At 38.3% G+C, this 14,129-nt stretch overlaps 2 protein-coding genes across 2 annotated transcripts in view; one reads left to right on the forward strand and one right to left on the reverse strand.

Annotated features, from left to right (window-relative positions):
- Positions 1–676: 676 nt before the first annotated feature.
- ankrd10a (ankyrin repeat domain 10a) lies at positions 677–11,998 on the forward strand. The gene is made up of 6 exons (XM_080052660.1): positions 677–924; positions 2,140–2,292; positions 2,698–2,789; positions 9,617–9,837; positions 10,537–10,611; positions 11,104–11,998. Exons 1-6 carry the CDS (start codon positions 754–756, stop codon positions 11,442–11,444), a joined length of 1,053 nt encoding a protein of 350 aa, XP_079908786.1. The 5' UTR covers positions 677–753; the 3' UTR covers positions 11,445–11,998.
- A 1,377-nt stretch (positions 11,999–13,375) lies between these two features.
- ccdc14 (coiled-coil domain containing 14) overlaps positions 13,376–14,129 on the reverse strand; it is a gene marked incomplete at its 5' end in the record, with an annotated part of 7,141 nt that continues 6,387 nt past the window's right edge. Inside the window, one exon of the mRNA XM_080053006.1 lies at positions 13,376–14,129. This exon is cut by the window's right edge and continues 45 nt beyond it. Within this exon, the coding sequence (XP_079909132.1) occupies positions 13,747–14,129 (383 nt within the window). The 3' untranslated portion in view covers positions 13,376–13,746.

Consider the following 14,129-nt stretch of genomic DNA (forward strand, 5'->3'; position numbering starts at 1 on the left):
AATAACAGAATAGTATACGTAATAGTGGGAAAACTAAGGTGTTCTGAATAGCAAAACTAATATTTTCAAAGACAGTTACATGGATAATAATAATATATTTACTTGTGAGAAGGCCAATCATTTCCTTACGACCGCTAGGGGGAAAAACCATGGGAAAAACGACGTATGATTGATGGATGTATGAAGATTCTTTTTTTTACTTTAGCCAAAACTCAGAATCTCCTGCGGTCTTCACGTGCACCTCGGAAAAATTGTACTTACAAGTTTTATGATTTTTGCTTATCTAATTCATTTAAATTAACATAAATTAAATAGCCTAAATGTGTTTTTTTTTTACCTTTTAGTCTTGCTTGTCAAATAAAAAAAACTATTACAAAACTACAATTTATAAATATTTATTTACACTGAACATGCTTTTAAGTTTCCAGCAGATATTGTACAAACAAAGCAGCGCAATGTAACTTATTAGAAAAAACAGTAAAATAAAATATTTGTATTTATCCATCTTTTACTTTTTGACCATTTCTGTCAGGAGCACTTGAAGGCACCATGCGTAGGACCTTATTGTTGCCATTACTTCCTGACTCCAGTCCGTGTTTTTTGACTCTCCCGCCGGCTGGAGAGAGGCTTACCTACCGTACTGGACCTCCTTCTTCCTTTGTTTTAAACCTTTTTATTTCCTAGTCTGCTCTGCGTGGGACAGTTGAGCGAGACGTTTGTATCTTGCCACTGACTTTACTTTCATTTTTCCCCATGTCTGTGGCACTAGAAACGAGTCAATTCCCCATCCATTGCGCTTGTAGGGATGGGGACGTCGTTGCGTTGGTTTCAATGTTACAACAGCTCGCCGACCCGTCTCATCTATCCGCGGAGGACACAAGCTACGGATGGACCCCCATACACTGGGCTGCTCACTATGGACAGGTAGAGATTAAGTTATTAGCTAGACTAGACACCACGTTACCTAGTGACATACATTCTCCTTTAGGGGGTCAAATTTGAACTAAGGATGTATATGAAAGAGTACTACTAGTTAGTAGGCCTACTTGTATTTTAATTGACGGTTTATATTCAACGCAACTTTTTTATTCTATTCGACATATTGTTACTTTTCAGGTTAAAATTGTTCACGTCCTTCCTGTCGAGTGAAAACAATGTACCAATTAGTTACGCTGAATCCTACAATACTGTATATAAAAGAGCGTCAAACTAACTTCAAATAACATTACAACATAAAGTACTTCATTTAAAAGCAGTTGAATTGAATCACAGCTTCGCTCATTCGTCTAACCCCTAAACACAGGCTAAGCCATAACACGACGCTGTGTACAGTAGCGACTACCATTTCAAAAGGGTTATAATAAATTAATGGAAATAATCTGTTTTAAGCATAAATTGCATCAAAATCTGTCGCTGCAGAAGCTAACCGTCGTTTTACTTTTTCTTTTTTTTATGATGTACGCTGCCCTAAAACAGTTATGTCTGGTTGTCACTGTACAATAAAGTTATGATGTGCCAAAAAAAAGATATAAATAAAGTAAGCTGAAGCTCCGTTTTCATTGGTTCCGAGGCAGCCAATGAAAATTCAGGCGCCAAAACCGCTCTAGGAAAACAGGAAAACTTGAATGTCAGTTTGTGACACTGTAACCATGGCGACACTACAATCTACACATACAATGAATGTAGCCGTAAGATTGTGTATAAGTCTAAAGTCCCATTGTTACAAATTTATTAACTAAATAGTTCAAAATTGTATTTTTTAGGATGAAAACCTGTTCAGTTAGATCTAGTATTTAAACAAACACAAAGACTTCTTGTGCTTTATTTACACAGAACTGGCTTTAACAGTTCATTGACACAAGCCTCCTGATAATAATAGCCTAGTATTTTATTAATGCATCTTTCACAACACTCAAGGACACCTTAAATTTTAAAACAAGCAAGAATACACTTTAAACATATACATTACAAATATAGTTATATAGGCCTAGCCAATTAAAATTATTGTTTGACCACAGTTAGTCTCATAAATGGCCTGTGTTCTTTATTTCCCCACAAGAAATATAGTGCCATATAGGCCTACTATAAAAATCCATGTTTAAGTGTATGTAAAACTAAACATAAACATTCTATTCACAGCTGGAGTGTGTGGTGCGCCTGGTCCAGATGGGCTGTGAAGTGAACTCAGTGACCAGCCGTTTCAACCAGACACCGACACACACTGCGGCCTTCGGAGGACACACAGACTGCGTAGTGTGGCTCACTCAGGCCGGAGCTGACGTCAACAGCCAGGTCAGTACAACAACAGAGAAATTTAATTATAATCATTTATTTATCCCAGACTCTCAGGTAGGCACATAGCTATTATTGAAATAGTAAGGAAATAAAATAAAAATTTGATTCAAGATGGGTTTTTTTGTCATATGCACATTAATAATTACAGCAGCAGTCATTGGTAATGAAATTCTGAAGTCCCAGGCTCCTCTCAACATAAAATTAATATATAAAAAATCTGCTCCGGGTCGTTCTCTGCATGTCATTCCCCTCTCTTCCCCATTGCATCTTTGTGTCTCCAATCTGTCTTATAATAAAAGCAAAAATGCCCACAAAAAAATATCTAAAAAATAAATAAAAAAGATTGTAGCTATTACCTTTACAAACTAATATCCTAACTTTTTTTTTTGCATTTTGTTTCAGGACTTCGTAGGTGAGGCTCCGATCCACAAGGCGGCCCGCTCAGGTAGCGTGGAGGTTATCCAGGTGCTGTTGATAGCAGGAGCTAAAGCGCAGTAAGTATCTCACAATAGGACCTCAAATCAGCAACACAGCTCCCAACTCAAGTCTACTTTGAGCCACTTTACTCACCAGGTTTGGTAATGAATAAACAATAATGATAGTTATAATAATCCTGGCTAAAGTCACACGCTTAATGTTTTAAGATACACTTACCGATTTAGATTTTTAATTATTCTTTTTACTTTCTTTACACATTGAAGTTAGAAGTTTTGCTATAGTTTTGTTAGTTTATTTTTCTTCTGTCGCGAAAATCTCAGCTGTTTGGGAGCGAACGGGCCACACTGATACATTTTAATGCCTCTGTAGAAATAAACAATTGTGTTGCATTCTTATAATTATTACATTTTTTGATTTAGGTTTGAACCAATAAACAACATGGTGATTCTTCAAGATTCACGTCCATATTTAGTTTGTGTCCATCACTGCCCCAATCCCCATATCTTTTCACCAAGTTAACTGTTGTGGTGAGATGTACAGTATTGAGGTTAAAATGTCAACAGTGATGGATGGACAATTGCAAGCTAGGTAGAATATCTGTCTTTAAATAGACTTACAGATAAATTATGCCTTTTCTACAGTGACTTGGAACATATCCCAAGCCACGCTATGTGAAAAAAAAAATCCTACATTTTTTCATTTTATGATGAAATCCATTCTATAATTGTGAACAAGTCAAAAAATAGATGTTGGCTTAATTTACAGTGGAGGAAATAAGTATTTGATCCCTCACCGATTTTATAAGTGTGCCCTCTTACAAAGAAATGAGCGGTCTATAATTTTCAAGCTAGGTTTATTTTAACAGTGATAGACAGAATATCAAAAAGAAAATCCAGAAAATCACATTAAAAAAAAGATATAAATTATTTTGCATTTCATTGAGTGAAATAAGTATTTGATCCCCTACCAACCATAAAGAATTCTGGCTCCCACAGATTAGTCCTCATGCTTTAAAAAAGTATTCCTAATCCCAACTAGTTTCCTGTATAAAACATACCTGTCTCAAGTTGTTACCTGTATAAAAGACACCTGTCCACAGAGTCAATAAATCAAACTCCAAGGACATGTACAGAACCGTCTGAAGTTTGCCAATGAACACCTGAACGACTCAGAGAATGCTTGGGAGAAGGTGATGTGGTCAGATTAGAACAAAATTAAGTTCTTTGTTATCATAGTGACTCGCCATGCTTGGAGGAAGAGGAATTCTGACTATGACCCCAAGAACACCATCCCCCATGGAGGTTGAAGCATTATGCTTTGGGAGTGTTTCTCTGCTAAGGGGACAGGTGGACTTCTCTGCATCAAAGGAAATATGGATGGGGCCATGTACCATGAAATACTAGGTGACAACCTCTTTCTCTCAGCCAGGTCTGTAAAAATGGGTCATGGATGGGTCTTCCAGCACGTCAACGACCGTAAAAATACAGCAAAGGCAACAAGGGAGTGGCTCAAGAAGAAGCACATTAAGGTCATGGAGTGGCCTCGCCAGTCTCCGGACCTTAATCCAATAGATCTGTGGAGGGAACTGAAGCTCAAGTGACAGCCTCAAAACCTTAAAGATTAGGAGAGGATCTGCAAAGAGGAGTGGTCCAAATATCCCCCTGAGCTGTGTGCAAACCTGGTCATCAACTACAAGACACGTCTGACATCTGTACTTGCCAACAAGGGTTTCTCTACCAAGTTCTAAGCAATGTTTTGATAGGGGATCAAATACTTATTTCACTCAATGAAATGCAAAATAATTTATATTTTTTTTTTATGTGATTTTCTGGATTTTCTTTTTGATATTCTGTCTATCACTGTTAAAATAAACCTAGCATTAAAATTATAGACCGTTCATTTCATTGTAAATGGGCAAACTTACAAAATCAGTGAGGGATCAAATAATTATTTCCTCTACTAGACAAAATTTCAATGAAGTGGGATTTTACCTTGATTTGAAGTACAGTGAAATTGATCTGCCAGTGTGTGAGTTAAGCTAACCTGGATGAGTGACTGTTGACTGTTTCTATATAAAAAATACACGCACCGCCACAGATACAGGAACGGTTTCTGTCGCCTTTTCTTGAGCCGGAGAGAGAGGGCAAAAAGATAAAAATTCAAAATGTTGAACTGTTTCTTTAAAGCCAAAACGTGCTGTGCGATTTTGGGTCCTTCCCAGACTAAAGTAGACAAAAAAAGTAAAATCTGTGTTTTATTGATACAAAACTATCACCATAGATCCAACCATGAGACAGACACAGACTTGGAAATGTAAAATATTCTTGAAATTTTCAGTGGCCCGTTCCCTTCCAAACAAGCTGATTTTTAAGGATATGTAAAGTGATTTTTATATGTGTGTTTCCTTCAACAGATGCTTAGATTAAAAATGCTCCCATTATATGTTATATGATAGACATGGTTCGGTGAGAACGCTCGTGGAAAGCTCATGTATTTGTATTTACATGTAGCACACTTACAAAACCAATTGGTGTCACTGTGCGAGACACATTTGAAAATGTAGTGGATTTGTGTAATTTCAAAATAAATCTATCTATGAAGTCTATGTAACTATTACAAAATGTTTCCCTATTTTTAAACTTTTAATCATGCAAGATTTAGCATTTCTCTTTGGTTTCTCTTGAAAACAGATTATTCTGCCCGTCTCAATGTTTTTAGGCAAAGCTCTAGTTCCTAGAGATCCTTAAATATGTCTTACAAAGGCCTTGAATAACTTAATCTTAAAATAAGGCCTCAATCTACCCCCAAACTAGATATTTTGAATTTTTCACCATACCAAAGAAGTCATGTCTTCTGCTAAATTGCCTCTAACCCAAAGTAACTGATGTAATTTTCTATTCAGTTTTGGGTGGCATCAAAAATGTTTTACAACGTTTTTCAACCATCTAGCTCTAAGCTTTCAAAGCCCTGTGTTTTATCACTGCTTGCTTTGTGTTCAAATTAAAATACTGATGCATTTGAGACCTTTTTTTCTATTAAATCAAAAATTATAATCCTCGAGTAAGGCATCAATGAACACATACAGTATTGTACAAAAACACAGGTATTGTATGTGCCTTTGTAACAATACAGGCTGTTTCAATTTGTTGTTCAGCTAAATAGATTCTTATCAACTCACTCGTCATCAAAATAATCCCTTAAATAGCGCTCAAATAATCTTTTTGGCGCAAACTATAAACTTTTTTAGTACAATAAAATTTGGATCTAACTTCAAGAGAAATCAAATGAGTTGTTGCTGCTCTAGTTTGGACACAGTGTCAGTGTAAATATGAATCATGAGTTTTTCCGCCTGGGGCCATTTTCCATTTAGCACCACACAGTTTAGAGGGCGTGTAGCAACTTGCAATACCTGTTTAATTTAATTAGACAGTACTGTTTGAAGTTTTGCACTCGATTGATATATTTCGGTTATATCTGCCAAGTTTTTGGATCATATTTAAATGCTATTATAATAATATTAATGTCTACGTAAGGAATTCTGTAAAGACAAACCAACCCTGCACATTCTGATGTTTTACAGCTATTGAATTTGAGCTCGATTTTCTTGAGTAATCCCAGAAAGCGGGAGAAGTGAGTCCTGCAATAGGCACAACTGCAGCCTCTGCCACATGTGTACATCAGAGAGCTATTATTGGCCCTTCTATCGCTTCCTACAGTTTCTGCTGCTGTCAAAATGGTGAGGTATTCCCTGCAGTGATTGGTTTCAATGCTAAAGTAAGAAAAAATAAAGATTTAAACTGCAATTTGAAAGCACTGATGAATATGATATTGTTAGCCATGTGTAGACCTGCATGCTTAGTTTACATTAACTGTTTTTAGATTGTCCTCTGTACTAACTGGATACGCCCAATGAGTCACTATAGAAATTATCAGAGTGAGTCAGAGCAGAGTAGATAGACGTGCTAATGTTAAAGGTGCAGTGTGTAGAATTTATTGGCATTTGCATAGCAGACTTCGTAGAAATTAAATATCATCATGAGTATGTTTTAGTTAGTGTATGATCGTTTGATAATCAAAGTTGTTGTCTTTTTTAATAGCTTAGAATGAGCCTTTGATATCTATATACAAGCAGGGCGCTGAGGCCGCTATATTGCACCGCCATGTTTCTACAGTAGCACAGAATGGACAAACTTAACGGCCATATGCATTTTTATATATTGGGGCGTCCTGGGGAAATGCACCTGTTGGAAGACCAAGAAGAAGAAGTACTATAGAATAAATAACTAAATACATCTTCACCTCATCACTTGATATTGTGGAAAGACTTGAGGCAGTGGTGGATGATGCCATCTTCAGTAACTCTATAGCTTCTTGTCCTTGAAGGCCACCATAACATCTGTAACTATTCGAAGCAGGGTTACTAAGGGAGTGTTGCATTCTATAACTTTCACCACTAGATGCCACTAACTAATCAGAAATTACACACTGCACCTTTAATACATGGGTTTTCTACACAGGCCTACACAGTCTGAAAACTTGTTTACGTTTTGTAGAAGGGGATAGGATTAACTGACTAACTTTTTTTAAGGTAAACAGGACTGAGTTCTTTAAACTGAAGATAAAACTGAAATGTTCTTAAATGTTCGTGTTCTGTACTACGGAGGATACGTTTTAGTTGTTGATAGTTTTAGTTGTTGATATTTAATAGGTTTTTGAATCTTTGGCCATAACAGTTTGAAATAGCACATCATTGAATGACTTAAATAGTTACATGAATTCAATGAATTCACAAATATGGCCAAATTCTATTTATTCTCCTTTGTTTTAAAGGTGGAGTCAGCAATTCTTGAGAAAGCTTGTTGTCAAAATCACTTTCTCAAAATCTTAGAATATCTACCTGTCTGTACTGTGTGTGCACTGGGGGAAAAAATCTGGTGTTTATACACAGCCTAGGCTCTGTTAACTGGTATGTACAGTGGAGGAAATAAGTATTTGATCCCTCAACGATTTTGTAAATTTGCCCACTTACAAAGAGATGAGCGTTCTATAATTTTCAAGCTAGGTTTATAAAAACATACCTGTCTCAAGTTGTTACCTGTATAAAAGACACCTGTCCACAGAGTCAATAAATCAAACTCCAACATCTCCATCATGGGCAAGACCAAAGAACTGTCTAAGGACATCAGGGACAAGATTGTAGACCTGCACAAGGCCGGAACAGACTACAAGACCATTGGCGAGAAGCTGGGTGAGAAGGAAACAACTGTTGGTGCGATTTTTCGAAAATTAAAGAAACACAAAATGACCATCAATCTCCCTCGGTCTGGGGCTCCATGCAAGATCTCACCTCGTGGGGTATCAATGATCATGAGAAAGGTGAGGGATCAGCCCAGATCTACACGGGAGGAGCCTGTTTATGATCCCAAAGCAGCTGGGACCACAGTCATCAAGAACAGCATTGGTAACACACTATGCCGTAATGGATTGAAATCCTGTAGTGCCCGTAAAGTCCCCCTGCTCAAGAAGGGACATATACAGAACCGTCTGAAGTTAGCCAATGAACACCTGAACGACTCAGGGAATGCTTGGGATAAGGTGATGTGGTCAGATTAGAACAAAATCAAGTTATTTGGTATCACAGTGACTCGCCATGTTTGGAGGAAGAGGAATTCTGACTATGACCCCAAGAACACCATCCCCAAAGTCAAGCATGGAGGTTGAAGCATTATGCTTTGGGGGTGTGTCTCTGCTAAGGGGACAGGTGGACTTCACTGCATCAAAGGAAATATGGATGGGGCCATGTACCATGAAATACTAGGTGACAACCTCTTTCTCTCAGCCAAGTCTGTAAAAATGGGTCATGGATGGGTCTTCCAGCACGTCAATGACCCTAAAAATACAGCAAAGGCAACAAGGGAGTGGCTCAAGAAGAAGCACATTAAGGTCATGGAGTGGCCTAGCCTGTCTCCGGACCTTAATCCAATAGATCTGTGGAGGGAACTGAAGCTCAAGCGACAGCCTCAAAACCTTAAAGATTAGGAGAGGATCTGCAAAGAGGAGTGGTCCAAATATCCTCCTGAGCTGTGTGCAAACCTGGTCATCAACTACAAGACACGTCTGACATCTGTACTTGCCAACAAGGGTTTCTCCACCAAGTACTAAGCAATGTTTTGATAGGGGATCAAATACTCATTTCACTTAATGAAATGCAAAATGATTTATATATTTTTTTTATTTGATTTTCTTTTTGATATTCTGTCTATCACTGTTAAGATAAACCTAGCATTAAAATTATAGACCGTTCATTTCATTGTAAGTGGGCAAACTTACAAAATCAGTGAGGGATCAAATAATTATTTCCTCCACTGTAAACAAAGGGGGCCATACTAGCTAGCAACATGCCTGTTTACAGAGCCTAGACTGTGTATTAACACTGGATTTATTTTCCAGCGCACACACAGTACAGACAGGTAGCGGATCGTGTGGAGATATTCACAGATTTTTGATTTTAAAAAAATCGATTTTGACAACAAGCATTCTCCGGAATCGCTGACTCCACCTTTAATTTAATGGTGTGATTCCTCCCTTCAATATAACAGCCCTCATATTCTAAGACTTTAATTTGATCAGTGCAGACTCAGAGTAGCCAACACATACAGCAAGTTAGTATTATGAGTTCAGGTTACAGTCAAGACAGTTTAGATTTTTTTACTTTATTTTTTGCAGCTAATTTGTTAAGGCTACAATTTCAAAATATAACAGTTAGTTATGAATGATCAATGTATATTATAAAGTCCAGTGGTAGGCATTCAGACTGTTAAAATAGGATACTTAGATTAGATCATTTCGCCATCTTACCCTTTTTGTTTTATTTCCCGTCTAGTTTGCGGAACGCCAGCGGACAGACGGCGGCCGACCTGGCTCACGCTAACGGATACCACGACTGTTACCGCCTCGTGTCGAAAGCCCAAAAGCTCGGCAACGGCATCCAGGGTAACGGGCTCCATGGTAACGGAGAGGCGGTGAATGTTAACGGCAGGAAGAGGCTGCTGACCGCCATGGATGGAGGTTACGTGAAGAAAGCCAGGAGTGATATGAACGATAGTAAGACAATTGTTGTTGTTTATTTTATTTCTAGGTGTTATTATATGTGAGCCATAAGGAGGAGAATGTTAAAGGAATACGTCTTCACCCATACGGAACCAGCTGTCATTACAAAATCTATATTATAATATAAATCTTCCCCTGCCCCAGCTGTCCTGTTAATCCTAACCCTACTTTTTACCATCTGTGATGTCACACCGATTACTACATAGGATCACAGAGTTCGATCCACCTTCATAATTCCACCCGTGCATAGGTCTTCAAGGCCGTAATTAATGTTTAAAGTTTACTTTGCTTTACCATCTTCATATAACCATTATTAATCTGACAGTCACTTATAAATAGTTGGCTATACATTACCTAATGGCCATACATCCTGCTATCTCTCTTTCTCTTGCTTCCTAAACTTTAAGAACAAACTTCCATACACTTTTAAGTAGGTACATTACAGAATCAAATATTGAAATAATGTTGACAAGGTGAGGAGACAAGTGAGATCTTATGCTGTATTAAACAAGCATAGTCCTGTTTGTCTCTTGATAATATCTGCATTTCAGTAGACCTATAAACCAGAGACATACAATATGCAATAATTCTCATCACAACAACATACTTCAGGATGTAAACAATGGATTGCTGTCCACCATAAGTATCAATGAGGATATTAATGATTCTCTCACTGTGTGTCTCCTGTCTCAGATGAGTTGGTGCAGAGCAGTGGAGGGGAGGAGCAGGAGAGCATGAACACAGAGTCCACACAGGAAACACACTCAGGTGAATATACACACACACACACACACACAAGATTCAGACTTCAGATAAACACACTACCACACATTCTACTGGGGCATAAGTGGCATTATTTTTGTGTGGCTATACTTTGTTTTTTTGTGCTACAAGGCAGCGCTGGTTAAGGTTAGGGGATAGGGCCTTAAAGGCTCCGTTGGGGGGCACAAAACACCATCAAGCTTGTTTTTTTGAGGATATTTCTACCTAGTATGCCATTAAAGGTGCTGTGTGCAAAATGCACGTGCACCGGCAGTGAGACGTGCCGGTTTGTAGCGTTCTCTCTTCTGATTGGATACCAGTTTCGGGATCCCAGAAAAGTTTATTTGCGGATTACATGCAGAGCGGGTGACTGAGAGATCAGAGTTATGAAACGTGCACACTATATAAGTGATCACTGTATGAATATAGAGCGATTTAACATAAATATATCGCTCATTTCACCTTTAACTTTCAAACTTTTTTTTTTTTTTTTTACAGATAACTACACCAACGGCCATCACCAGCCAGTGCCTTACCTTACCAACCACACTAACCCCGATCCACCAAAGAGTCTGTCCCCCCCTCCTGCCTTAACCAATCAAAACACAGCACAGCAGCGCCCCCTGTCTGAGACATGTGGGTCACTGCATCTAAACAGCAGCCCCAGTAGCTGTGTGTCCCACCGGCCGTCATGGTGGGCCTCTACTGACTGTGGAGGGGACTTCTTACATTTCGGACATTACCACGGGTTTGGAGACACTGCGGAGGATATGGGTGCCCATGTAGAGCATAGCTACAAACAGGCTTTATCTGGCAGTGCCTGGCACCTTTATCATTGAACCTAAAGGCATCAGGGAAGGTTTAACTATTTGATATGATCCACACTGGCTGTAGAGGAATGGACAGTCTGACATTTTGGGGATTAAATATTTGCTGCGAATTCAATCTAGTCTAGTGGAATATTCTCATCTTTAAAGTCGCGTTCACACCTAATAGGCCGCTTACTTTTTGGCACCACATGCAAATTGGATACATTGTTTAAATTTTCAAACGGTTTTGTTTGTGTTCACAAAGGCAAAACTCAGACAGACAATAATTAGTAAAATAACAACATAATGGTTTTCAGTGATTAGTGTGAATGGAGTTCACACCAGTGATTAACAGCCTTTTTTAAGTGAACCAGAGTCCAGTTGTTTAGTGCGCACAAGAGTATCGGACTGCGGTCAAACCCAAACAAACCTCACCAAGGGCTTAAAGTAGGAGTAGAACATGTATTTTCGGTCCATGAACACAAAGACATAATACAAACAAGATCAATCATTTTCTTTTAAAAGAAGCAATGGCCGAAAAGGGTGAAGGAAGAAGCCGAGGCCTACCTACCCTCTAGACATAGTTATTTTATAAATATATTATGTATCACAAAAACAAAAGGTTTGAAAGAAAAAAAGGCTCCAGGGTTTGTTTCAACCGTACTAACCAAGCCTGGTGCGAACGCGACCCTAGTATCTTGGCAAACCTTTCAAAATGTCAGACTGTTCCTCTAAAGCTGCACTATGTTGGATCTTTATCAAACGGTTGCCAGATCTGTGACTTTTGATAATGTTGACTTGTTAAAAAAAAATAAACATCTGTATATGTGTTTGTTTGGTTGAGGATCTGCACTTATATGGCAACCATCGTACTTTTTCTTTTAAGTTCTTTTATTTTGTCATTTTGAACTTCCTGTGTTACCAGCTATTACGTCCTTCTTATTTCATATTATTTCGTATTGTACGACTTTGATATTTCTGTTAGTTTACTGCCACGGCTGGCTGGGTGTTTAGTTGGGTTGCCAGGTTGGATAAAGTGGTGTTTTGTACGTGTGTGTGGAATAGTTCAAGTGTGTATTGGTGGCGGCCGTCCTTTAGCTAAAAAGAAAAATGCCTTGATCTACCAAAAAAAGGGAATACAAAATAAGTTATAACATCGCTTTTATTTTGAAATCATTTATTTATGTTTTAGAGCAGAGGAATGTATTTTACTTAGAACTGTTTTTGTAATTTTATATAAGTCATACTGTAGAGACTGTTGTTGTAACAGTGTACAGACAGTGCTCTGCTTCTCTTTGTAAACACTGGCAGCTGTGTGGGAATGTGCACCGTGTGCCAAAATAACTGACTCACACCGACCGGGCACAGCCACAACTGTATTTAGACCTCTTGCGGTTTTGCCTATTTTTTCCTACGTTCCAATGTTTTTACAGTTTCATACAAATGTAATAAAGAAGTGAACGAGTCTATTGATGATTTTTTTTAATGCTTTTTTTGGGGAATTTTTTGTATCTTTTCATTCTTTATGTTGAATAAAAGACTTGGAACACTTGGTATTTTATTCCTCCATTATTTTTGTTGTGTGCAATCTACGAATAAGTACGGGTAAGTGTTGTTGTCTACCTGGAGACCTATTGTGCATTTCTAGAATCAGAGGACACTGGTTCATGATAGTAATTTATATGCACCAATCACACACTCTATTTTCCCTATAATTCAGCAAAAACTAAATATTAGCACGACTTTTGCACTAAAATGCATTCATCATTATGCTGTCTACCAAACACTTCATATCATTTACCTCTGTTGTATTGTACCATTTAAGACAATTGACGGAATCAAATATGACTTTGAACAAAATTTTATTGCAATTGAATTTCAGTGTAATGCTGCATGACTAAATAACATTTAAGAATAAAAATAAGTAAAACCGATCCAGGAGCAGTTTCAAACAAACCAGACTGTGTCCCCTTCCCAGGTACAGTTACGCCATCACAACAAGAAAGAAATCATTTAAAAGAAGTGTTTATTAATTAGAGGTGGAGCCAGCGATTCTGGCGAATGCTTATTGTCAAAATCCAGTGTTAATACACAATCCCAGGCTCTATAAAACCGGTATGTAAACACAGGGGCCTAACATAGCTAGCAACATGCCCATTTAAAGAGCCTAGGCTGTGTATTAACACCAGATTTTTTTCAGCGCTCACACAGTACGGATAGTAAACCGATCACTGATTTTGACAGAAAGCATTCTCCAGAATCACTTACTAACCCTTCCTCTCCGATATATCACTTATTAAAACCCATCCAAAATACATCAGAACATGTGTTTTCATCTTCCCAGATCCAGCTTTATTGTCTTCTGTAGACTGGCGATGCTTTTGTCCAACGCTGCCAGGCCGTCCCTGAATGCAGCCTCGTCTTTAGTGTTGAAGGTAGAATCAGAACACATAGATTCTTCATCGCATCGAGACAATGTGTAGTTAAAGTTTAGCCGGCGCTCTGCATGGGATCGCCTCCCAAACTGCTGTACTCTGTCTGTGTCTGTGTGTGGTGGTAGTGTGTCTCTGGGTGGGACTATAGCCAGTTTATTTTGCTCTTGTGTTGCGTTTGCTTGTCCGTTGGTGGGCAGTGACATCAGGTATTGAGTGATGCGTTCTGTAGAATGCTCTGCGTGTTCCGGTCTGTGCTGCTGCCGTTGGTTAAATAAAGTTT

This window comes from Ammodytes marinus (assembly GCF_949987685.1).
Source record: "Ammodytes marinus genome assembly, chromosome: 24".
NCBI classification, from domain to species: domain Eukaryota; kingdom Metazoa; phylum Chordata; class Actinopteri; order Uranoscopiformes; family Ammodytidae; genus Ammodytes; species Ammodytes marinus.

Coding starts and splice junctions, on each gene's coding strand:
- ankrd10a (XM_080052660.1), top strand. CDS start 754: ATGTCTGTGGCACTAGAAACGAGTCAATTCCCCATCCATTGCGCTTGT. Junction 925..2,139: donor GGGCTGCTCACTATGGACAG/GTAGAGATTAAG, acceptor TTCTATTCACAG/CTGGAGTGTGTGGTGCGCCT. Junction 9,838..10,536: donor CAGGAGTGATATGAACGATA/GTAAGACAATTG, acceptor CTCCTGTCTCAG/ATGAGTTGGTGCAGAGCAGT.